General features: G+C 43.1%; 3 protein-coding genes across 8 annotated transcripts in view; 2 read left to right on the top strand and 1 right to left on the bottom strand.

Moving 5' to 3' along the window:
* The first annotated feature begins 3,545 nt into the window (after positions 1-3,545).
* Positions 3,546-10,665, top strand: LOC106609209 (cAMP-dependent protein kinase type II-beta regulatory subunit). The gene is made up of 11 exons (XM_014207731.2): positions 3,546-4,171; positions 4,762-4,797; positions 5,253-5,305; positions 5,584-5,667; positions 5,790-5,896; positions 6,245-6,398; positions 6,747-6,848; positions 8,077-8,151; positions 8,250-8,318; positions 8,519-8,663; positions 8,868-10,665. The coding sequence occupies exons 1-11, from the start codon at positions 3,889-3,891 to the stop codon at positions 9,002-9,004; spliced, it is 1,245 nt and encodes a 414-aa protein (XP_014063206.1). The 5' UTR covers positions 3,546-3,888; the 3' UTR covers positions 9,005-10,665.
* Positions 10,666-10,998: 333 nt separating this feature from the next.
* On the top strand, positions 10,999-17,446 carry LOC106609211 (HMG box-containing protein 1). 3 transcript variants are annotated; one of them, XM_014207736.2, is made up of 11 exons: positions 10,999-11,097; positions 12,148-12,340; positions 12,617-12,818; positions 12,894-13,014; positions 13,498-13,609; positions 14,564-14,676; positions 14,875-15,031; positions 15,137-15,281; positions 15,459-15,722; positions 15,882-16,023; positions 16,163-17,446. In XM_014207736.2, the coding sequence occupies exons 1-11, from the start codon at positions 11,083-11,085 to the stop codon at positions 16,178-16,180; spliced, it is 1,482 nt and encodes a 493-aa protein (XP_014063211.2). In that variant the 5' UTR covers positions 10,999-11,082; the 3' UTR covers positions 16,181-17,446. The 3 variants fall into 3 exon arrangements, with proteins under 3 accessions (XP_014063211.2, XP_014063213.2, XP_014063212.2); XM_014207738.2 differs by having other exon boundaries at positions 11,076-11,097; positions 12,152-12,340; XM_014207737.2 differs by lacking the exon at positions 10,999-11,097 and adding an exon at positions 11,231-11,514.
* A 246-nt stretch (positions 17,447-17,692) lies between these two features.
* LOC106609210 (receptor-type tyrosine-protein phosphatase zeta) overlaps positions 17,693-26,096 on the bottom strand; it is a 54,135-nt gene continuing 45,731 nt past the window's right edge. For 3 of the 4 annotated variants that reach the window (XM_014207732.2, XM_014207735.2, XM_014207734.2), the window contains 7 exons: positions 25,787-25,880; positions 25,441-25,517; positions 24,645-24,776; positions 24,257-24,409; positions 22,479-22,621; positions 20,460-20,595; positions 17,693-18,615 (listed from right to left, as the gene is read on the bottom strand). In XM_014207732.2, coding sequence (XP_014063207.2) covers positions 18,472-18,615; positions 20,460-20,595; positions 22,479-22,621; positions 24,257-24,409; positions 24,645-24,776; positions 25,441-25,517; positions 25,787-25,880 — 879 coding nt within the window. In that variant the 3' untranslated portion in view covers positions 17,693-18,471. The remainder of the gene's footprint in view (positions 18,616-20,459; positions 20,596-22,478; positions 22,622-24,256; positions 24,410-24,644; positions 24,777-25,440; positions 25,518-25,786; positions 25,881-26,096) is intronic. The other variant, XM_045721968.1, reaches the window with a different exon arrangement.

Here is a 26,096-nt window from a genome sequence, read left to right as displayed (position 1 = left end):
ACACATGAAATGAAAAATACCTTATTAGGCTCAGTCTAGAGTTCCTTTGAATTCATTTTTAGAAACACCAGTTTGGCTAGTGGCTTCAGGCTCATGTGATGGTGCCTTTAGAGCAGGGAATATCCTCTCCAAGCTTGCAGAGCCACTGGGGATGCTAAACACCCCGTTGGCCACTCTTGACAGGCTGGGCAGGGATGCAGAGTTATTTTTCTTCTTCTATTGGTAGGCCTAAAGGTTTTTAGGCAAAATAACCCAATCAAAATGGAAAGCGCCTTGAAAGTTGGAATATGAAAATCAATTATGGCCTATTGTATAGATAATCTAACAAAATGAAGGAAACTTTTATGAGGTGAGATTTTTTTGTGCATAAATACTTTGCTACAATGAAACTTAATTAGCTACTCACCTCGTTCCTTTCTTTTAGCATGTGCACGTAGTAAGTACACCATCATGCTTTCGGGATATGTGTCATTTCCGATTCCGCAATGATTCTTTAGTTGTGGACATTACATCACCACACTCCCTCTCTTGATCTTGGTCCTCATCTTTGTAAGTCACCTTGATTTTGCACCTGTGTGTTTTATCAGTTTCTTTACGAAAATATTTAGCACACCATGACAGTAGCTAAAGTAAGGGGATATAGCAGCACACAAGTAGACTACAAATGCATGCTGGGCCAGGAATGCCCAGAGCTCGTGAAGTGAGTGCTATTGGAGCAAAATTGGAGCGGGCGAGAAGGCCGATGCTCTAGCCTTTGGGAGTCTCGCTCCGTGCTCCAGTCAAATTCGGCACGCTCCAGCTCCCGCTCCGCTCACATACTCTGACACACACACACACACACACACACACACACACACACACACACACACACACACTTACAGTACTTTGTGAAATCTCAATCTCTGTGTGTGTGTGTAGGATGGTGGAGTATGTGAGGAGACACAGCTCGGTGACAGGAGACGGCTCCAAGACCTTCGTCCAGCTGCTCGCCTCATTGCTACGGGAGATACAGAAACACACCCAAGAAGCTCGCCGGGAAGGTGCCAAGCGTTTGGCTGAAGCTCTGCTGGCCTTCGGATTGGACGAGCTCAGTGATGTCATCACTGTTGGAGTGGCTCCTCCCTTTCAGACACACACCCCAGGACAGACAGACATACCCACTCTGTGCCACCTACTCAGTGCTTTCCTTCACACCCGGATCAGCCCTACTCATGCTGAAATCATAAGCCAAATGAACTGTGAGCTGATCTCCCATTGGAGGTGCCATGGCGACTTTGTAAACTAACACTTCCCTAGCTCTGCACACAGCAGTATCAGGCTTCCCTATTGTCTGTTCCCGTCTGCTGGGGGGCCAGGTCATACATGCAGATTTCTATACACCCCTCCCATTCCGCTACCATGGACCAATCAGGGCCCTTGCGGTGACGGAACCCCTGGAACCCAGCCTACTGATTGGTGGAACTGTACTGGAGCTGGGTGGGGCTAATAGGGGGATAGAAAGTGTGAGATCAGGGCGGGGGTTAGACAGTGTGTGTGTCACCCTACAGCATCTAGGAGCGTCTCTGCTCCTCTCATCATTCAGACAGTCGGAGGCCTTCCTGGCTGCAGTGGGGAGGTATGGTGAGTGTGTGTGTGAAGACGACCTTACCTTGTTCTCTGGGCTCAGTGGAGCCCAGCCTGTCTCAGACTGGGCCGTGATTGCACAGGAACATGTTGCTACGGTTACCTAATGCCAGCCGCTGGTGCTGGGAGCTCACAGGTATGGTTACAGGATAGGCACGCGCGCACACACACATACACACTATGCTAATTATGTGGTTTTCTCTATCTCCCAGGTTCGTCAATGTGGGGTTTCCTAAGGCAGAGGACAAGGGCAGACCCCACAGTCTGGTTGTGTGTGGACAGACAGAGGGCCAGACGGAACAGAGTGTATGTGCTGTACGAGATGCTCTACACATGCTACCTGGGGGCCCAAACACAGGACTAGAGCTACAGAAAGAACCGCTTACACACAAACACACACACAGACGTGATGGAGCCTTGTTGTGTCATTTCCGTGGGCAGGACTTTTGACTTCCTGTTACACCACACCCTCCTACAGCACACGCACGCACACTCCGTCAAACACAGACACGCACACTCCGTCAAACACAGACACGCACACTCTGTCAAACACAGACACGCACACTCCGTCAAACACAGACACGCACACTCCGTCAAACACAGACACGCACACTCTGTCAAACACAGACACGCACACTCCGTCAAACACAGACACGAACACTCTGTCAAACACAGACACGCACACTCCGTCAAACACAGACACGCACACTCTGTCAAACACAGACACGCACACTCTGTCAAACACAGACACGCACACTCTGTCAAACACAGACACGCACACTCTGTCACACTTGGACACCCCTGCCGTCTCGGGGATGCTAGCAGAGGCCCTACTGAGTGTGCCCAGACAGATCTACTCCCACAATCCTCGGCGCTACCTTAAGGCTCTCGCACACACTCTCAGCTGCATACGTAACCATGGTAACTCTCCGGACCCGCCGGAGACAGTGCTGTTCTGGTAGCGGATGGTTCTAATATGGTCCAGGCTGACACTAGGTCAGGGTCTATGTCTGGGTCAGGATCTGGGCCAGGGGTAAAGGAGGTGACGGTTTGGTCAAGCTCTGGCTCTAGTTCAGGTGTGGAGTCAGTGTCCTGTAAGTATCATCTGATCCTGGCTGTTCTACAGTGTCTCAGGAGTCTACTGTCTGTGGACACTGTACTACACGCTAATACCTCACACACCTGTCAGAGAGAAGAGGAGGAGGGTGACGACTGAGAACTCATACTTGATTTTGTTTCATTGTTCATCCAAAAGTTTTGTATTCAATTCTTGAAAAAGTCATCTCCTTGTGTAGCATGTGCATATGCATTTCTATGTTAATAAATCCGATTTGATTAAATTGACATTTTAGTCATTTAGCAGATGCTCTTATCCAGAGCGACTTACAGTAGTGAATGCATACATTTCATTCATGTTTTTTTTTCTTCGTACTGGCCCCCCGTGGGAAACGAACCCACAACCCTGGCGTTGCAAACACCATGCTCTACCAACTGAGCTACAGGGAATGGTTACAATATGTTGTTACAGCGACTGAACAGACTGTGTCATTCATCGCCTCTCTGCTCCACTGTAGAGGATAACACACTCTGCCAAACCCTCCCTTTTTCTTATTAATTAACTTCTAAGGAGGTCAGTTGCTGTATTTAGGTATCAATTAAAAATGGAATCTCCTTGTCAAATAATTGTTCACAGTGTAGGCCTACATAGGACAATTGTTATGCAAAAAGGAAAATACTATGCTAGACTGTCAATATGCATGACGAAATATTGGGAATAATGTACTGATGTGAATTTTGAGAATGGTAAAATCACAGAGTTTCTAAACATTCTGTACTGTCTGGTAAAACGACGCTCCCATGAGATGGAGTGGTGACTGATCTGATCACCGTTCTATTTCTATGATTCTGCGTGCGCAAGCTCTAGATGGTTGGTTGTCATGGATACCTGGGTCACATGCGTGGGTTTCCTGAAGCCAGCAGCAAAATGATGCGAGCTAGATAGCTAGCATTTTTACTGCCATTTTCATTCAGTTTTCATCAAAAGGCGGTAGCTAAGTTAGCAAGCTATAGCTAGCTACAGATGAACATACATTGAGAATGGGTATAACGCCAACAACATTTGTTGCAAAAGGCTGTGTTTGTGGACGTATTATTCAAGTGAGCTGTCAACCCTTACAAGCCTGAGCTGGAATATCATTTTTTTTTATATTCAGAAAATAGCCACCGGTATTTTTATTTGCCTGACTCTTCAAAGACCGATTAGAAATGAGTATTGAAATCCCAGACGGATTGACGGAGCTGTTGCAAAGCTTTACAGTGGAAGTGTTGAGGAATCAGCCAGGAGACCTTCTGGACTTTGCCTTGCAGTATTTCATCCAACTGAAGGAGAATCAGAGAGGATCCGCCTTTGACAATGCCCGAAATTCGGCTAACGGTCGACCTGGCGATAATGTTAGCAGTGGAAGGGCGGTCAATTTTGGCATGGAGGCAGTGCAAATTGATTCGGAAAATGAAGAAGAAGAAGATGATGATGAGGAGGAATTCGTAGGTAGCTAACCTCACCGTTCTGCTAGAAAAGTCAGTACTGCCTGTGTGGTGCTGCTAACCTTGATAGCTAGCTAGCTAGCTAACGACGTTATGGTGGCAGTCACTGAGAAAGTCAAGCTCACTAACGTTTTGCTACTACTATACTATAGTTACAATAGTCAGCCCAGCAGACGTTAGTTACTGACCATTTTACCATGAATCCCTCGTGGACAGAGGGAAGTGACAACTTTCGCGATAATTTAACTTCTGGGTAACAGATGCCAGGCCAAGAAAAGGCAATTGAACTCTAATCTCAAAGGGAAATGGCTATCTAGCTACCATCCCAAAACCTCGAGTAACCCCCATTATTTACTTTGGCCGGCAGTGGACTGGAAAGAATGTTCTGAAAGTGTCAGTGACTATCCTGACCTGTGTGAGCATCAGTAGCGTTAGCTAGCTAGATTCATTCCATGTTAGCTAGCTAACGTTAGCTGAAAACAATCAACAGTGATTTTAGATCAGAATACTCTCTCTATATGTCAAGCCAGAACATTGTTACATGTATATATCATAGTAAAATATACCTCATCTTCATGTAACTTTTTTTATTAGCTCCAGTGATCAACAGATTCTTGAGAAGATCTTCAGGTAAGAAGGTTTGATATTCTAGCTATGTCCTTTGTATGTTGCATCCACAGAATTACCCACTTTTCCAGTGTTTTCGACATAGTGACAGGAAATGACATCTGAAGGGTGTGTTTGATGGGCATAATGATATCCTCTCAGTGGCTTTGACTATTGATCCAGTCAGAGCAGCAATTGCTGTTGTCATCACTATCACATATGTTAATAATACTGTAGCAGTATCACACAAATGTCTGTCTGCTAGCCAGAGGGTTTTCAATGCACACAATACTCAAGTATCAGGAGCAGTCTAGAGTTCAGCTTGTTCACATATAGAGACATGACAGGCTTAAACAATGCTGTGTGAATTGGATTACACCGCAGATTGTGTCCACCTTGGTTTGGTGTGGTTGTAATCCTGAGTGAAATCTGAAGGAGGCACTCAAGTGTAACGTGATGACTCTTGTTCCTCTCCACAGTGTGCGCTGAAGCATTCAATCCTGAGGAGGAGGAGGAGGACAAAGATCCCAGGGTAAAATCACTTAACCTCCATCACTATGGGGTTGACCTCTAACCTTTAACTTCAAGTTAGCTAATGATGTGATGCCGCTGGACCACTGCAAACCATCGTTGATCAAAACTGGTTTAGGTTGTGTATTTATCAGGAACAAAAGAACGCTTCAGCATAGGAAGTCAGATGCTGAGTGAAACAGGGTGGGAAGGAGATTAGATGACTGTCTGCACTCTGTACTTGAACCTGATACAGTAGCTATAATAATACATGCTAATTATGGCTCTGCTCTCTTCCAGATCACCCATCCTAAAACTGACGAGCAGAGGCACAGACTACAGGAGGCCTGCAAAGACATTCTACTGTTCAAAAATCTAGACCCGGTAAAGTGAAGTGGGTTGGAAAGACTAGGTTAAACAAATGCATTGAGGAAAAGTCAACAAATACTGTATATGGATGCTGCGTTTGTCGTGTCACTGAAATATCTCTGTGTTTGTGTTAACAGGAGCAGATGTCCCAGGTACTGGATGCAATGTTTGAGATGTCAGTGGAGGCTGGTGAACACATTATAGACCAGGATGACGATGGGGACAACTTCTATGTTATCGAAAGGTAGGACTTCAGATTCATCAAGACATTGTAAACAGACTAGACAGTCTACACAGCACTTTTTGAGACCAGGGTCCGTATCCACAAAGTTTCTCAGAGTAGAAGGGCTGTTCTAGCATCAGTTTTGCCTTTTAGATCATAATAAATATGACTATATGGCCAGATCCTAGATCAACACGCCTACTCTGAGATGCTTTGCTGATACTGGCGATGATGGGTCTGAAATTGCAACCTATTTCCTGTATTATGCACTACTATTGGCCAGAGTTGGGTGCGATATAAGATTTTCCCATATAATAAATACTTATGCAATTAATGAATGTATCATTATGATGTTGCCTTCTTTCCCAGAGGGACCTTTGACATCCTGATGAAAGCAGACAGAGTGGAGCGTGTGGTGGGTTCCTATGACAATCAGGGCAGTTTTGGCGAGCTTGCCCTGATGTACAATACACCCAGGGCTGCCACCATCATCGCCACCTCTGTGGGAGCCCTCTGGTGCATGGTAGGTTTAAGGCTTCAGGGTGAACCAGTGGATTGTACTGTAGCTGATATGGATGAGAGGATGTGTAGGTAGGCTGTTACATACTGTAGGTTTGAATGGAAGACTATGCCCCCCGGTAGATTGTGGAGTGAATTACAGAAGTGATGCCTAAAGCAAAACATGCCAACACGCCCTGGGTTGTCTGAAGGCATCAGCCTACTCTCTTGAGATCATAATCTTAACCATTACGGGACAAAACGGTGAAACTGGCCCCAGATGAGTGTTGAAGCAACTTGATTACTGGAGTAACCATGTAATGTGGTGTTTGGTTGAAATGATCTGAGGCCTTGTATGTTGTATGTACTCTAGGACCGACTGACATTCAGGAGGATCATAGTAAAGAACAACCACAAGAAGAGGAAGATGTACGAGGCTTTCATCGAATCACTGCCCCTGCTCACATCCCTACAGGTAACAACTGTGATCTCTATAGGTTGTTATTGATAAACCTCTCAGTAAGGTGCAGAGCGTTCGATTTGCCTGCTGGGGGGCAATGAGACCCCCAGCTCCGCTAAAACCATTGACAACTGCGTGCCATTTTCAAGGGATTGTCAAATAAATTACATTATTTGATTAAATAATAATCAGCTCCTGGAGAACAAATCAGAACTACTAATTTGGGATTATTCCATCCAAAACTTGAACATCTTGGAGAGTGATGCTGACTGAGTGACACTTGATAATGCATTAATAGCACAGTTCTAACACTGCATTCTATAGTATATACAATGCATAATGATATCCATCATAAGGGGGTCACTTAGAAATGTCCTTGTTTTTGAAAAAAAGCACAAAAAAATGTCCCATTAAAATAACATCAAATTCATCAGAAATACAGTGAAGACATTGTTAATGTTGTAAATGACTATTGTAGCTGGAAACGGCAGATTGTTTTATGGAATATCTACATAGGCGTACAGAGGCCCATTATCAGCAACCATCACTCCTGTGTTCCAATGGCACGTTGTGTTAGCTAATCCAAGTTGATCATTTTAAAAGGCTAATTCATCATTATTAAACCCTTTTGCAATTATGCTAGCACAGCTGAAAACTGTTGTCCTGATTAAAGAAGCAATAAAACTGGCCTTCTTTAGACTAGTTGAGTATCTGGAACAAAGAATAAAGTTCTTTGTTTCTGGACATTTTGAGCCTGTAATCAAACCCACAAATGCTGATGCTCCAGATACTCAACTAGTCTAAAGAAGGCCAGTTTTATTGCTTATTTAATCAGAACAACAGATTTCAGCTGTGCTAACATAATTGCAAAAAGGGTTTTCTAGTGATCAATTAGCCTTTTAAAATGATAAACTTGGATTAGCTAACACAACGTGCCATTGGAACACAGGAGTGATGGTTGCTGATAATGGGCCTCTGTATGTCTATGTAGATATTCCATAAAAATCAGCCGTTTCCAGCTACAATAGTCATTTACAATATTAACAATGTCTACACTGTATTTCTGATCAATTTGATGTTATTTTAATGGACAAAAATGTTTGCTTTTCTTTCAAAAACAAGGACATTTCTAAGTGACTCCAAACTTTTGAACGGTAGTGTGTATCTACAGTACAAATGTGTTTATCTCGCATCTGTAGAGCATTATAACAGCTATCGTAACTGCTCTCTCTTGTCCTGACAGGTCTCTGAGAGGATGTGTGTGGTGGATGTTCTATCCTCCAAGACCTACACTGATGGAGAACAGATTATAGCGCAGGTAATTCTCTCTCTCATTGTCCCTGTATTTGGAGGAAGTCCATGTAGAATGTAACAGGTGCTACTCAGATGACTAACTAACTGTTGTTGTTCTGCCAGGGGGCCACAGCTAACTGTTTCTACATAGTAGAATCTGGTCAGGTACAAATAACAATGAATACGAGCAAGGTAAGGCTACTCTATGCTTCTCGATGCTCTACCATTATTGGAACTGTTGATACGTATTCATGGACATGTTAATATGTCTGGCGTTAGTGTTAACAGGTTAAAATGGGCTGAATGCACCGTTACCGAGCATGCCAATGGTACAGTTTGTTCTACTGAAAGCACTAAATGTCTGGTATTGTCTGACTGTCTGTTACCCCCAGTTGAAAAAGGAGGAGGAAGAAGGGGTGGAAGAGGAGGTAGAGATTGCCATGTGCACCAGGGGACAGTACTTTGGAGAGCTGGCTCTGGTCACCAACAAGCCCCGGGCTGCTTCTGCATATGCTGTAGGAAACGTCAAGTGTCTAGGTAAGTAGATAAAGACTGCAATCAGCTGGAGGAGCGCTGCACTCCAGGAATTGTATCATTGTCAATACTCATGCTCTCTTGTCTAGATGATATCCAATAGCCTTGCTACGTTAGCTGCAGCTGATATGGTTGTCCTTGTGTTTTTGTCTATGTTTGCGTCTGTGTGTGTTTGTGTGGTGTTTGTGTGGTGTTTGTGTGTTCTAGTGATGGACGTGCAGGCGTTTGAGCGTCTGCTGGGCCCCTGCATGGACATCATGAAGAGGAACATCGTCAACTACGACGAGCAGCTGGCCGCGCTGTTCAGAAGTAACACTGGCATTCACGACAACGACACCGCGTGATAGAATACACTCGGCAAAGACAGCTGAGCCATGATGTTTTTATAACAAGGGACTCCTAGACTCTCCTGAGGGGCCAAATACCCCTGGTACTGATCTGCTTTATTATCAGTCTGGTTTAACACACATCACCCACTATGTTAATATTACAGTATTAGCAATCAGACCATTTTAGATAGAGGTTTGTTCATACTGCAAACTCATACTTCATATGAGATGAATCCCATTTGTATAGTTTTAGTATTTTGTATGATACATGAACATAGTGACCTTTAGATTCATTCCTGGCCTTATATCCAAATGGTACATATTAAGACACACTTCTATCAGGTTTGTCTAATAGATGAAGTACGTTACGGCTTTTGATTCAAAATGAAACAAGGTGGGGTCATCTATTGTCCAGCATTTAACCGTCCCTCACGGAAAAACACTTTAAAAAGACGTTGCTATTTTTTTGTTGTTGCCTATAAATGTTACCACTAGCATATGAAATAAGATTATACTTGTTGTTTCTTATCTCCCAAGTGTATTAGCTACTTTTTTAGAGTAACATTTTAGTCAGGAAAATGTTTGTCATATGAAAACAACAGTTTTTCCAGAACAAAAAAGCAACATAGAGCTGGTAGTGGTATATTTCAGTGTTCCTTTCACTTGTAGTTGTCAACTTATTTTTGATGAAATTGAACAATGCATATTGTACTTGAAGTTTAATAGTGCTATAGTCCTAAGTTAAGCATTTATGATCTAGTTGGTAAAGAGCATCAGTAGCCAATCATTTGTTAAACTAACGTATTATATTTGTTAAATCAAATGGGACATTGACACAACTTGTTGCTCTGTAGCAAAAAAAAAAGGCAGTATTTCCTGACAAATCCATATGTGAAGTTGGTCTAAACAGAACCAATTAATTAATGGACTGTGTTGCTTAGTTCATTTTTTTTTTTTACTAGTTATTGTGTTATAAGCTGTTAATAAATAGTCAGAGGATGTTTCTTTGACACAGTGTCTTTTCCCATGTGATTGTTGATGTATCAGTGGGTGTTTTGGAGTGCTGATTTTGAGCTCAATATTTCCAACAGGTTAAACAGACATATGGTGTCTTCATAAGGGAAATATCAGATAGGGAAATTTTCTCAGCATTTTGCATATTGCTGCTAGACCTACGTTTGGTACATAGTTTCTTTGGTACAGTCTGTTTAAAAAAAGAAAATATTTGTTGTTTTTGTCATTCACGCACTGCTCTCCTTAATAGCTTAGTACCGTATTTGCCTTTTTGAACCAGAGATTTCATAAGTGTCATTATTTTAACCTGCCAACACATTGTCAGATAGATGTTCAACCTTCAATGCAAGTAAATCTCTAAACCAGTTTTATCAGTCAACTGAAAGGATTTATCTTGCCTACCTCTGCACATAATTACCTATGCCAACAACAGGTATCTGCCATTCCTTGTTTCATGGTGTTAATGTTTGTGTTCTGTGTGTAAAAACAGAGTTCAATTTGTTTCATTGCATCTTTTTTAAAGTTTCCACTCCGACACTTGCTTTGCAGTTTCCCCTTTTTTTTGTAATGTTGTTACAATACGCCTAATTTCCTGAGTATTTTCAGTATCTTAACTGTTATTTGAATTTCCATTGCAATAAACTTAGGTTTTGTATAAATAATTGAACATTTGCATTTTTTACTGTTGGAAAACCTTTTTAAAACGTATCTGGTGTGTATATTACACAGGTAAAAGCAAACAGCAAATGCATGCATGTTTACAAACCTTTATCAAAGACAGTCCGTGCCTTTATTTTTGATTATGGCTTTGTCTGCCAGGCCTTGACATTGTAGTCAAAACTGTTACCAAACCTCATACAGTATAAAAACTACAATAGCTAGTTGCACAAAGTCGTCCAATTAGAGCCATCTGAGAGATGAGGGACATGAATTACAGCCAAAAGGAACAGCGCAAACAAATATGAGAGTGTATTTACTTAGAGTATAACCAATTACCGAGAGAGAAGCCATAGATTGACGTCTGAAGCCACCAATAATGTTTGCGAAAAAGAATAATATTTATCTCTCACTTCTCGTTGATGGCGACTGTTTTGGTGAGTTGCAAAGAAAGTTTATTAGAAATACTGTCGACAAAGAGATTATTTCAACGAAATGAATAAATAAATATCAGAATCGTACAGGTGCATAGGAAAAAGGCGAAGTTGGGATTGCCTTCTTCAGTTTCGAATGACATGTCAGATCGGATACAAATTTCATTGTTGGCGTTTAGTTTTCTTACCAGCTTGAGCAAGAGACGAATGCATAGGCTCTTTCATTCTTTCACTTCATTGTATACAAATATTAACATTTGCTCCTCGCATGACTATTTTCTGCTTCCGCATATAGCACAAGGTCCAATACTTGTCGATTTTTAAACTGTGTTTTCTGTCAGCTCGACACTTCTGTGTTTTGACTAAGCCTTGGCCAAATTAGGTTGCGTTTTCCAAATCAATGGGATCGTGTATTACTATGTAAGTATTTCGTTGTAAACCAAATCACTCGGCAGTAATATAGTTAGCTGTCGATGCTGGGTATAACTATTTGTGAGATATTTTCGTGATTTTAACTTATAGGAGTGAGTTATCGTCCTTTCACGGTATTGAATGAATGAGCGCAAATGCGCATGCGCGATGTCCTGAACGTTTATAAACAAGGCCTGCATCACATGACGCTGTTGCGAAATTGAATGGAAAAAGTTTTCTCTCTAATTTGAATCATTATGATTGTACGTTGTGAAAACAATTATATGAGTGTTACTTTTTTTGTGACAGCTGCTTTCAATTTCCAACACAAATGTTGACAAATGGCATAGGCGTAATTGGTTCTGCATAAGAAAAATCCCCCAGGCCCCCATCCTTCCCTTCCTCATCGCACCCCCTTTTTTCCCACTTCAACGCTCCTTTCCAATGTTGTACACCAGGGTACACTCCCGCGAATGTCCCGTAAAATCATCCTATTGTCCCGCATTTGGGTATTTTAAATGTGGTCACCCTAGTAATACAAAACAGTTGTATTGTGCTCACATTCAATAACTGTGTCAATAAAACGTGAATGAATGAATGGACGGTGTGTGTGTGTGTGTGTGTGTGTTTGTTTGTGTCCAGTCAGATGACCTAAAGAAGCATTATAACATGGTGTGGGAAATGAAGAGTCCCCTGAGCAGCAGCAGTAGTATGTTGGATATCACAGGGCCAGGGCCAGAGGCAAGTAGAGAACAGGGCTTGGACCTGCTCCAGTGTGAAGAACACCTGCCCTCCTCCCCCGGAGGCCCCACCAGTGACAGCCACATGGAATACGGTAATCATAAGCCAATGTCATGTTTATGATGTGATTATAGATGTGTAATGTAGGCTATGCTTTATACAGGTAAATATTATGGTAAATCATTACCATACTTTTAAATTATAAAGCACCTTTTGTACATCATTAAGCAGCGTGATACAAATACATAATTCCTGATTTACTGTGAGACATGCTTTTAGATCTCTGTTCATTCTAGCTATTCTGTTACATATTTACACATCAACACATACACATCAACCTAGTTATTATATTTCTGTAATTTCCCCTTAGATGACCTCCCGGAGCTGGAGGAAGTGGAGGAGGACCAGACAGCCCCCACCGTGTTTCAGGTGGGGGCAGGGGTGTCCCATCAGGAACGTGACGGACACACTCATACGGCCGGGCCCCTTGACACACACTGGCTCACACAGCTAGCTCACATCGCCACAGGCCCCCAGAGTCCCCTGCTACAGAGTTCCACTCAGGTCGTCAGGTAGGGCTGTTACTGTACCACACACACCTGCTCCCGTTTTAATACTTCATAACTGTCCATTTCTAACTACCCCAGGTCAACTCCCGTCCACATCTTTGGCACCAGTAGTAACCTCCATTCCTACGCACGGCCTCCCCACACCCGGCCTCCCCTGCCCTCTAGAGGCCAACACAGGGAGCGCAGCAGGCGAGTCAGGGTAAGAGCTGTTATTTTTATTTTATTTTATTTAGGCATGTCAGTTAAGAACTAGGCATGTCAGTTAAGAACAAATTCTTATTTACAATGATGACCTACCCCGGCCAAACCCAGACAACGCTGGGCCAATTGTGCGCCGCCCTCTGGGACTACCAATCACGGCCGGATGTGATTCAGCCTGGATTCAAACCAGGGACTGTAGTGTCGCCTCTTGCACCGAGATGCAGTGCCTTAGACCGCTGCGCCAATCGGGAGCACGTAATGCTACACTACATTCATGCTGCACTGGTGGCAACACTGGACCAGTGCAGCAAACGCACTGCTTTTACTGAGAATATTAAGTCAATTATACAATTTCAAGTCGATCGTCTTTCCCCATGAATTAGAAATATGGAGTTGTTTGAGAATATAAGTGAAAGTTAGCTAGCTAACTAACTGATCCTGCTTTGGTGATAATCCCCTCTGGTCTCTCTCCTCTCTACAGGTCAGTAGTGAGTGTGAGTCTGCTGTGTCCTGTCACTCCTATGTGTCTGATGACGAGGACATGGGCTGGAGCCACTCCTGGCCACCTACTGCCTGGCACTGCTTCCTCAAAGGTACAATGTGTATATATATATATATATATATATATATATATATATATATATATATATATATATATATATGCACTTATCGGCCAGTTTATTAGCTACGTCACCCCTTTTATGAAAATGGATTGCCCCTACAGACAGTGAGTCATGTGGCTGTGGCTTGCTATATAAAGCAGGCAGACCGATATCGAGGCATTCAGTTAGAATGAGCAAAACGAGTGACCATATCAACTTTGAGCATGGCATGATCGTCACTGTTAGTGTCTCAGAATCGGCCGCCCTCCTGGGCTTTTCAAGCACGACAGTGTCTAAGGTTTACAGAGAATGGTGCGACAAACAAAAAACATCCAGTCAGCAGCAGCCCTGATGGCGAAAACAGCTTGTTGATGAGAGAGGTCGAAGGAGAATGGTAAGAATCTTGCAAGCTAACAGGTAGACAGACGCAAACAGACAAATCATTTGCAGTGCAACAGTGGTGTGCAGAACGGCATCTCAGAACGCACAACTCGTCGATCCTTGTCACGGATGGGCTATTGCAGCAGACGGCCACACCGGGTTCCACTCCTGTCAGATAAAAACACGAAGAAGTGGCTCCGGCGGGCACGCGATCATACTGGACAACTGAGGAGTGGAAACACATCGCCTGGCTCGACGAATCCCGGTCCCTGTTGCGTAAGCAGCATGAGTCCATGGACACATCCTGCCTGGTGTCAACGGTACAGGCTGGTGGTGTACTGGTGTAGGGAATGTTTTCCTGGTACACGTTAGATCCCTTGATACCAATTGGGCATGGGTTCTACAAGCGTTTCCGACACCTTGTAGAATCCATGCCCGAAGAATTCAGGATGTACGGGTCACTGACTGTATATGTCTATGTGATCACTCCCGGGACCGAACGCCTGACCTTGTTGTGTAATGACCATGAATCCATTTTCTATACATTTCTTCCTGTGTCCTCAGGCACTCGTCTGCGGTTCCATAAGGGTTCTAGTGTGGAGTGGCAGGATGCTGAGGAACTGGTGTCAGACGAAGACTCAGACGATGAGGCAGAGGCTACAACCCACCCCCTGAAGGTACAGTACATACTTATTTAGAGGCAATATCACATCCCCTGAAGGTACATTAATGCCTAGCTCAGTGGACTAATGAGTTCCTGAGTAACACAGTTTAACTGAAATTCTTTAATATGGTCTCCTATCATCTCCTATCTCCCTATGAGCCCCTTGTGAGTAAAGTTCCCCATCAATAACTCTGTTGTGTCTTGTCCTCAGGGCTATGGTCGTGAGGGCCTGAGGCTGGTGTCCCACACAGAGAGCCGGGCGTTCGGCCAGTCCGTCCTCAAGCTGACCTTTGACCCAGGTGCCTGTGGGGAGTGGCTTCTGTCTGCTGAGTGTCAGCTGGACCACCCGTTCTACGTCAGAAACAAAGGTAGGAGGCTTGGGTGTGTGTGGGTGATGTGTGTGTAACGTATGTAAAGTGTAAGGTGTATGTGTGTAACGTGTGTTTTTTCTAACGTGCGTGTTCTTGCGGCAGGCTGGTCGTCGTTCTACCCCAGTCTGACTGTGGTGCAGTATGGGATCCCGTGCTATGATGTGATGGTGGGTGATGTGTGTCTGCCTCCTGGACACAGAGATGCCGTCCACACTGACGACTCCCTGGTGTTCGACACATTCAGGAGGTAAAACCCCTCAGCATTAGCTCAATAGCGGTAGTAGTGTTCATTCTGTACTTTACAACACATGTGTGACGCGCTGGGTTTTAACCGCGGCTCAAGACTGTGTTAGTCCCCCCGAGCTAAAGCTTCTCGGATCTCAGTGTGTGACTCTTCTTTGTGTTCCTGTGTTTTTCACGTCAGTTATGACTTCACTCCCCTGGACTCGTCGGCGGTGTACGTTCTGAGCAGCATGGCCCGGCAGCGTAGGAACTCCCAGTCCGGCGGGGGCGCCGTCAGCCCCGACCAAGACACACACCGCAACAAGCCAATTAAGAGCCAGCAGGACTCGGGAGCAGCCGGCGGGGCTTCGCCCACAAAGTGCAAGCGGCCAATGAATGCATTCATGCTATTCGCAAAGAAGTTCAGGTTGGAGTACACCCAGATGTACCCTGGGAAGGACAACAGGTGTGTGTGTGCGTGTGCGCATTTGTATGTGCAAAAAAAAATCCCTGGACTAATCAATCAAGGGAATGTAACACATTATTGTGTGTGTGTGTGTGTGTGTGTGTGTGTGTGTGTGTGTGTGTGTGTGTGTGTGTGTGTGTGTGTGTGTGCTGCCCTCAGAGCGATCAGTGTGATCCTGGGAGAGAAGTGGAAGAAGTTGCGAGGAGAGGAGAGGAGGATGTACACCATGGAGGCCAAGGCTCTGGCTGACGAGCAGAAGAGACTCAACCCTGACTGCTGGAAACGCAAGAGAACCAACTCAGTGAGGAGAGGAGACACACACACACACACACACACACACACATATCCTATGAAGCCCCTTGCATGGTGGTCATTTTAATATCAGCCCCTTGGAACTGTTCCCAACCTGTCCTCTCTCTTCATCTTGTTCTCCGTTACAGGGTTCCCAGGGGAACTAAGAGGCGCAGACACACGAGAGAGGGATGAGGCAGATGACAGGAGAAAAGAGAGGGAGGCGATGGAGGGGAGGGCAAACCGAGAAGAGGGGTGTATGGGGGGAGGCAGTACATGCTCAAACCAGAAACCACTCCTGAGCTGAGGAAGACGCGCACGCACGTGCGCACACACACACACACTTTAGAGCCAGCTACACTTCCTGTGACGTTACTCTGCTGTGATTCGGGGTATGCTTGCTTTCTAAACAAATAAGATTATATATATAGATATATACAGTATATATAATATACTAACTGTGCTTGAATATAAGATATTTTTTTAATGTCCGACTTGCCTTAATCTTCCAAAGCAAGAATGGATTCTTTTTAAATCATTTTGATTCATTTCAGGTCATTTCATACCTTATAGCTTGAAAAACATGAGCCCATGTGGTGCTGTAGAGTAGGAAAAAGGGAGGTGAAAACTAAATGTCTATTTTTCAACCAGAGATCAGTCTAGGCAATTAAAAAAAATGCTTGCGATTATTCTTATGCCTATATTTGTATAACTCGATATATTATTGCACAAAAAAAAAATATTTTTGACTTTGTACATGCAGAGGGGAAGGGAGGGAGGGGTGGGTTATGTGCTTAACCTTGATTCTTGCTGTATTCCAAATGGACACCTACCCCTTAGGCACTTCAAAACTACACTCAAAAACTATCTTTTGGTATTTGTTACATTAGTCCATAGTTGATACCAAAATGTTAGCAGTTTTCAAGATATTGGACTTTCAAGAAGCAAAGTGTCACTTGACACATCATAGCTTTTGATGAGATGTTGCCTTTAAAGCAGATCTTATTTATTCATCTCATATCTACACTAGTGTCTAGTGGGTAGGGGTTGGTTTGGAACTGGGCATATCTCACCCGGGTCAAGTGCACTGGGTGTGTGACAAACGAATAGGCCATATAATAACGATGTATTCTATTATAATGATTTTAACATACCTATGGGACGGCCATGCATACTCTCACTGCAATTATGCACTACATACACTTTATCTTCTGTATGACGGATATGTGTTGTGTACATCAATATGTAACGTATAATTCAAGTATAGCTATATGCAAGTATAATTTCTGACTCAATCTCAGTTTAACTATCGAGATTGTGAAATTGATTCGATTAGTTTATTTATTTCTCTTCATCAATAATGTACAGGTCCTCCTGAAACGTGTACCCACAATGCTCTTGTATTATAGTATAAATAAAAGCATGGATGTAAACTTTTCTTTAAAGAGTTTCATTGGGGTAAAGGAAAGACTACTGAGACGACGACGAGAGTTTGTTGTGATAGTAAATGACCAGGTTAAGGTTTAGAGAACATCTTTACTCATCCTGTTCAAATGTACAGTGCTGTTTATAATAATCTTATGACTACTGAAAAGTCCAAACTTTATAATGTTAAAAAAGATCAAAACATAAGAAATAAGTATTATCGATATTTGAACTAAATTATCAACACAGTAATATTCCCCCCCGATGAAAATAAACAGCAACAATGTTTGTAAATGGCTAGAAAGCCAACTTCATAGTAAAATATCAAATCTAGATGTATAAATACATTTGGCCTTTTGATAGTGGTCAATTATTATTATTTACATAATATGAGATAATATTATAGAATTTCACCTTTCCAACTGATCATCTCTTATTCTACATGTTTAACACCAGTATTTACACAAGTCATCCACAAGAGCGAGAAGAAACGTACAGTAGATAGAGTGACAGAATATAGGAAGGATTGAAGTCATTCATCCCGTTGAAGTAATTACATACAAATAAGACGTTTCAAAGGGATAGATCGTTAAATCAAATAACTCAAAAACTTTAACAAACTTTAAACAAGACAGTGGTCACATTTAAAAAAAAAAGAGTACAGAACATTTGGCATTAGTCACAAAGACATAGTATCAAAACAGTTTGAAAGTACAACATGAATTACAAAAGGCACAGAATACCAGACCCCTAGTAGCCAGTTGCAACGTGTGGTCATACATGACAAACAGTATGTTTTATTCTGATAATTGGATGCATAATCTCATGTATTTTGTAGCCAGCTAAGCCTATGAATCACAATCCACTAGTGGCTAGCTCACGTTGCAAATGACGGGTACAAAAAAGTCTCTTCTCTCTCTCTCTCTCTCTCTCTCTCTCTCTCTCTCTCTCAACATAGAGCACAGTGTATTTTCCAGAGTGTGTGGTGCTCCTTGTAGTGTGTGTATGCGTGTGTGTCTCTGTGTGTGAGAGGTTACATGAGGGACTCCAGGCTCTCTGCTGCAGTGGTGGCCCCCAGGAGAACAGAACCGTTGGTCTCAGGGGACTGTAGGGCCCTCTGGTCTTCCTGGCTGTCCACCAGACTCAACACGGCCCTGTACATGAACTGGTACTGCTCCTAGGAGTGGAGCGGTGAAAGACAGAGTCAGTAAAGGGCTCAGCTCCCCTGAATGAGACGTTAGCTCCCCTAAATGCAGCAAAAGTCCCCCATTTTTTTTTGTATATTTTTTTTTTTGGGGGGGGGGGTCTCTAAATAATGCTAATTTATCCATTCTTCAACTTTTTTGATCACGCTTCACCATCTGGCAGTCCGACGGACGAATCTGGGTTCAGCGAATGCCAGGAGAATACCTGCCAGAATGCATAGTGCCAACTGTAAAGTTTGGTGGAGGAGGCATAATGTTCTTGGGCTGTTTTTATGGTTTAGGCTTAGGCTTAGTGGAGGGTAAATGCGTTACTGAAAGTATAGGGAGCGTTACTTTTTTCACCGCGACCGGCAATCAGAGTTTACTCACCTTTTATTTATTTTTTACAAGTCCACACAGGCTACCAGTAGGCCTATTTCAAGTTCATAGTCAATACACATTATAGCCTAGTCTTGTAAGTTGACCTTGTGTGTAAGGCCTACTATCCCGTTTTTTCCAGGACAGTTTCAGCCTCATTTTAGGTGTCCTGACTTTTTAGGCTACAAAAAAGGTCAATTTGTCAGCAAGATGCATCAATGATTGTAGACCTAATCAATGGCAATCGCTGGATGTCATTAGGCACACCTTTTGGTGCTGGAAATATTTTGGAGTGGACAAACATGCACAGGTAACCTACTTTTGAAGTTATTTGTTTGACAAAATTTGATCAGTTGAAAATATCATGACTGGTTGTGTTCATGCCACGTTAAAAGTTAACTAATTTTACTGTTTAAATTACGTCTTTATTATTAGGCCAACGCAAGCGCATGCACTCAATAGAAACCCCCCAAATGTCATGGTGTAATTCGCACTCTGGCCAGGTGTGTGTGAGAGCTATTTGTGAACAGTGTGTGAGTGAGCTAACTGTGTATGGTGTGCAGGTGTGTGTGTAAGCTAACTTAGTGAGCTATGTGAGCTGTTTGTGTAAGGTGTGTGTATGTGTGTGTGTGTGTGTGCGCGTGTGTATGTGTGTGCAACCTGGACTCAGGGGTAGGCATAACATAGTAAACTAAAATCCGTCAGATCCAAATGAGTGTGATATGTTCCGTTTGGTATGGTATGTATTCATTTGTGGATGTCCATAATCCATTTCTTATTATATGTTATGAATTATAATTTGTATGATATGTTACAAATTATAATTTGTATGATATGTTACGAACTGCATTTCGTACAATATGTTACGAATTTGTGTTTACGTATGATATGTTACAAATTCCAATTTGTTGTGGCTCATGTTAGCGAATTACAATTCATATGATATGTTGTGAATTGCAATTAGTTCTGGCTAACGTTAGCTCGGTTGCTAATGCCAACATTAGCTAGGTTGCTAACATTAGCTAGGCTAGGCGTAAATGGTTAGGTTTAAGGTTAGGTTTAAGAGTTAGGTTAAAGTGTTAAGTTTAGGGTTTGGGTAAGGGTTAGCTAACATGCTAAATAGTTGCAAAGTAGCTAAAAAGTACAGAGTTGCAAAGTTGCTAAACATGTCTGTGATGAGATTTCAAAACGCAACCTTTGGGTTGATAGACGTTCGCGTAATACGACCACCCATCCACCCCGACCAACACCTGTCTTTTTTTTTGCCTAAGTAACCTTCTGTCTTATGTAACCATACCAAACGTAACGAATCATACTAATTTGAATGTCCCGAATTTTCGTTTACTATGTTACGTCTAGTCTATATAATCAACCTGGTGTGAGTATGTATGTGTCTATGTTTGAGCTGGGCTATGTTCTCTGCGTTTCTGTGTTGTGTGTGTGCTGTTCCAGGACATACCATGTCGTTGAAGACACCAGGCCTCATGAGGTTGGTCATGCGTGCAACCTGGTACACATCCACAGAGCCCTGCTGCTCCAGCTGCTTTGCCAGGGTGGTGAGGGCACAGAACAGCCCCGCCATCGAGCCACCCAGTCTAACACAGACACAGACAGGGGAAAATATGCTTTGAACCAATTACAGAAACAACACCCAAGTCTTTGTCTCAAACACAGAATGAACCAACTACTCCTGGAACAAAAAGCACTTTACAGTGAGGGAAAAAAGTATTTAATCCCCTGCTGATTTTGTACGTTTGCCCACTGACAAAAGAAATGATCAGTCTATAATTTTAATGGTAGGTTTATTTGAACAGTGAGAGACAGAATAACAACAAAAAAATCCAGAAAAACGCAAGTCAAAAATGTTAGAAATTGATTTGCATTTTAATGAGGGAAATAAGTATTTGAACCCCTCTCAATCAGAAAGATTTTTGGCTCCCAGGTGTCTTTTACACAGGTAACGAGCTGAGATTAGGAGCACACTCTTAAAGGGAGTGCTCCTAATCTCAGTTTGTTACCTGTATAAAAGACACTTGTCCAGAGAAGCAATCAATCAATCAATTAGATTCCAAACTCTCCACCATGGCCAAGAACAAAGAGCTCTCCAAGGATGTCAGGGACAAGATTGTAGACCTACACAAGGCTGGAATGGGCTACAAGACCATCGCCAAGCAGCTTGGTGAGAAGGTGACAACAGTTGGTGCAATTATTCGCAAATGGAAGAAACACAAAATAACTGTCACTCTCCCTCGGCCTGGGGATCCATGCAAGAACTCACCTCGTGGAGTTGCAATGATCATGAGAACGGTGAGGAATCAGCCCAGAACTACACAGGAGGATCTTGTCAATGATCTCAAGGCAGCTGGGACCATAGTCACCAAGAAAACAATTGGTAACACACTACGCCGTGAAGGACTGAAATCATGCAGCGCCCGCAAGGTCCCCCTGCTCAAGAAAGCACATATACATGCCCATCTGAAGTTTGCCAATGAACATCTGAATGATTCAGAGGACAACTGGGTGGAAGTGTTGTGGTCAGATGAGACCAAAATGGAGCTCTTTGGCATCAACTCAACTCACCGTGTTTGGAGGAGGAGGAATGCTGCCTATGACCCCAAGAACACCATCCCCACCGTCAAACATGGAGGTGGAAACATTATGCTTTGGGGGTGTTTTTCTGCTAAGGGGACAGGACAACTTCACCGCATCAAAGGGACGATGGACGGCGCCATGTCCCGTCAAATCTTGGGTGAGAACCTCCTTCCCTCAGCCAGGGCATTGAAAATGGGTCGTGGATGGGTATTGCAGCATGACAATGACCCAAAACACACGGCCAAGTCAACAAAGGAGTGGCTCAAGAAGAAGCACATTAAGGTCCTGGAGTGGCCTAGCCAGTCTCCAGACCTTAATCCCATAGAAAATCTGTGGAGGGAGCTGAAGGTTCGTGTTGCCAAACGTCAGCCTCGAAACCTTAATGACTTGGAGAAGATCTGCAAAGAGGAGTGGGACAAAATCCCTCCTGAGATGTGTGCAAACCTGGTGGCCAACTACAAGAAACGTCTGACCTCTGTGATTGCCAACAAGGGTTTTGCCACCAAGTACTAAGTTATGTTTTGCAGAGGGGTCAAATACTTATTTCCCTCATTAAAATGCAAATCAATTTATAACATTTTTGACATGCGTTTTTCTGGATTCTTTTGTTGTTATTCTGTCTCTCACTGTTCAGATAAACCTACCACTAAAATTATAGACTGATAATTTCTTTGTCAGTGGGCAAACGTACAAAATCAACAGGGGATCAAATACTTTTTTCCCTCACTGTATATGGTGAATCAGTGAAATCAGTTCCCATCAGTGAGTTAACACACTCTTCAAATAACATTCCTCGCACCCTACCAGCCCTCAGCTGACCTCCCAACCCCAGAGAACATAGAGGGAACAGAGAAGACTTGAGGAACAGAGGAGAGCAGTAACTCACCGGTCATGTACGACTATGGTTCCTTCTCTCTGTCTGCTGTCCTCTGTGATAATGTTGAGCAGCTGGAAGGTGCCGCTGACGGGGCTGTCTGGGTTGGGCCAGCAGGGGGACATGTACTGACGCACCTCCAGGACATAGTTATCCTGGGGAAAGAGAGAGTGAGGAGTGTGGGTGTGTGTATGTGTAGTTCTTGTTTGTGTGTGGTCCTCATTTGTGTGTGTGTGTGTCTAGTTTGATCTGTGTGCGTGGTTTGATCTCTCCCAGCTAGCACATTTGGTTCCTTGGAAGTTGTGGGAACGTATGTTTTTGGTTTCACATTGGTTGTGGGAACAAAGCCACATGCTTCCTGACCGGTAAAATGGAACGTTTTTTAAACGTTCTGAGAACAGAAGTGAAAATGTTGCCTGTTCTGGGAATGTTTATTTTTAGTTTGCAGCCAGGGAGGCTCTGAGAGCGTTTTACTCTGGTTCCTTGAATGTTTCCCTGGAAGGTTTTATTAACCGTCTGAGAAATGAAATTATAGGGTATTTGGAGTTTTTTTAATAACTTCCTTAAAAATGTTCACTAAATGTTTCAATAAGACTTTTAGTAACACTGCTAGATTATTTTGGGTCCAAAACATGTTTGAACTTCAAGCACAGATAGGACACATGGAAATTAATTTCCTTAGTAGCCCTTTCCTGCAGTCAAATTACTAAATCACCTTCCAGTTGCCTAATGGGTGGAATGTTATTAATATTTTTCATAATTTCATAATTAATAAACATTATTTTAAAAAACAGATGAAAATTCGGTTTCTATGTGAAACGGTTTTGTTATATTTCAGTCTTCTGTGATGTTTATAAAGTGGACATTGGGATGCAAACTCAAAATGTAATACATTTCAACTCTATATCTGACATGGTACAGGTGTCTTCTCTTTTTAAGCCCATAACCACGTGTGTGAGGTGTATACTTTTGTTTCAAAGTAGATTTGCTTAAGACTACCAATAAACACTCTGTGAAACAAGAACTCACTAAGATCAGATGTGGACAATTAGTGCGCCCGGCCAACATACTTAACAAGATAGAGGATAGAGAGAGTTATGTTGATGCTGAGAAAGGAATGTTCACGTTTTTAAATAACATTCTTAGAAAGTTCTCTGAACATTACAAACACTTTCTTGTGTTTTTATGGAACGTTTTCTTAACGTTCTTGGAACAATTTGAGAACACGACTTTAAATATAGCCATGAGGAAACCTGTAGGAAACATTATGCTGAAGTACTGAAATTCCCACAGAATAACTTGTTTCTTAACGTTCTCTCAACTATCTGAGAACATTCCCAATGCCAAACTAGTTGGAGAACATAACCAACATTGAAATGAAATGTAACCATGTTTGAACTTTTAGGAAATGTTCTGTTAAAATAATGAAATACCAAGAAAATATTTTTTTTTTGTCAAGTTCCTTAAACGTGCCGAGAATGTTTCAAAGGCAAGCAACTATCCTGCACCATTCCCAGAAAGTTGTGGAAAGGTTGAATGCAAAATAACCATAGGACAGCCATGCTCTCACCAAGCTCCCACCAAGAACGTTATGTGCTAGCTGGGCTGTGTGTGGTTGGATCTGTGTGTGTGTGTATGCGTGTGCGAGCGTCCACGTGTGAGTGTGTGGTTGGATCTGTGTGTGTGTGTATGCGTGTGTGAGCGTCCACGTGTGAGTGTGTGGTTGGATCTGTGTGTGTGTGTATGCGTGTGCGAGTGTCCACGTGTGAGTGTGTGTGGTTGGATCTCACCTGTGTGGCCTCCAGTAAGAAGTCGTGGACCACCATTCTCTCCTCGTTGGCCAGACAGATGTGGTCCTCTCCAGAGAACGACACTATGAAACCCTCACAGCTGATTGGCTGATCCTTACTGGGCCAATACACACAAGACTCCTCCCCCTCGCGCTGATAGGACACAATGGAGACAGCGTTATAGGTGTGAAACTGTTGACCTGTGTGTGTGTGTGTGTGTGTGTGTGTGTGTGTGTGTGTGTGAGTGAGTGAGTGAGTGAGTGAGTGAGTGAGTGAGTGAGTGAGTGAGTGAGTGAGTGAGTGAGTGAGTGAGTGAGTGAGTGAGTGAGTGAGTGAGTGAGTGAGTGAGTGAGTGAGTGAGTGAGTGTGTGTAGTGCTACCTGCTTACCTGTGCTGTGTGTTTGTCAGGCAGGGAGATGATGAGCTGTGAGTTGTGGTCCCAGACCATTCTCCAGAAGTCAGAGACAGTGGAGGGGAGAGGAGACTGGGTCAGGATAAACTCCCTGCTCTTGTGGTAACCCTGGAACACAGCACAGACACAGTCAAAATAAACAACATGAATCTGGAACACACATATGACTTTGCTTCTACATGATTTATGAGTGTACAAAACATTGGGAACACCTTGTGCACCCCTTTTGCCCTCAGAACAGCCTCAATTCGTCGGGGCATGGTGTCGAAAGCAGGTGTCGAAAGCGATCCACAGGGACAGTTGTGTCAAGTTGGCTGGATGTACAATACTTTGGGTGGTGGACCATTCTTGATACACATGGGAAACTGTTGAGCGTGATAAACCCAGTAGCATTGCAGTTCTTGACACACTCAAACCGGTGCACCTGGCACCTACTACCATACCCTCTTCAAAGGCACTTACATATTTTGTCTTGTCCATTCACCCTCTGAATGGCACACATACACAATCCATGTCTCAATTGTCTCAAGACTTAAAATCCTTTCTTAACCTGTCTCCTCCCCTTCCTCTACACTGATTGAAGTGGATTTAATAGGTGACATCAATAAGGGATCATTGCTTTCACCTGGATTCACCTTGTCAGTCTATGTCATGGAAAGAGCAGTTCCTAATGTTTTGTACACTCAGTGTATGTAGTGTTTATGAAGACCCTGTGAATGCTCTATAAAGCATTTATAAGGGGTCCTTATCAAATGGACAACCTTGTTCTTACCATGATATAGGAAGCATTGATGTAGTCTGAAGATTCTCCTTCCACTGGACATGACAGACACACTCTGGATCTCTCCACTGCAGCACACACAGAAACACACAACCCAATCTATTCTTTTCAATTGGTCCTAAAGTATTGCTTGAATTTATTTATTGAAAGATTTCTGGTTTGCCCAGATAAACTATTCCATTTTTTTATTACTCTGAATCGAAATGTTCTTTTGCCTATTTCTCTTCTCCGCTGGGGTAAGACGTAGATGGAGGAGACCCTCTTCCTGGTGTTGACTGAATGGCTGTCTCTAACCAACCGTATCATGTTGTGTGTGTTTTAGGCTACTTCAACTCACCCGGCATGAGAGAGGAGGTCCTGTTTCTGTCAGCGTTTCCTTCTCTCAGGGCAGCGGCGTAGTCAGCCTGTCTGGCTCTGCGCTGACTCACCAGCTATTCCGCGACAGTAGTAAACATTACCATAACGCTACCAGGTGAACCACATAACCAACACAATGCCATCACTCCCGCTATACTTGATTCACCAATCAAGCCATGCCAGATCATTGACTACTTCGAGGAAAGGAGGAAGGTTGAGATGACGTATCCTCAATGTGTTTGAGCAGGTCCCAAGTCAGGGCCCTGAAAGTAGCACACTAGGGTATAGGG

The sequence above is a fragment of the Salmo salar genome, chromosome ssa07, assembly GCF_905237065.1.
Source record: "Salmo salar chromosome ssa07, Ssal_v3.1, whole genome shotgun sequence".
In the NCBI taxonomy this organism is placed as follows: domain Eukaryota; kingdom Metazoa; phylum Chordata; class Actinopteri; order Salmoniformes; family Salmonidae; genus Salmo; species Salmo salar.
The sequence above is the reverse complement of the archived record's forward strand: the minus strand, read 5'-3'. Positions and strand labels throughout refer to the sequence as shown.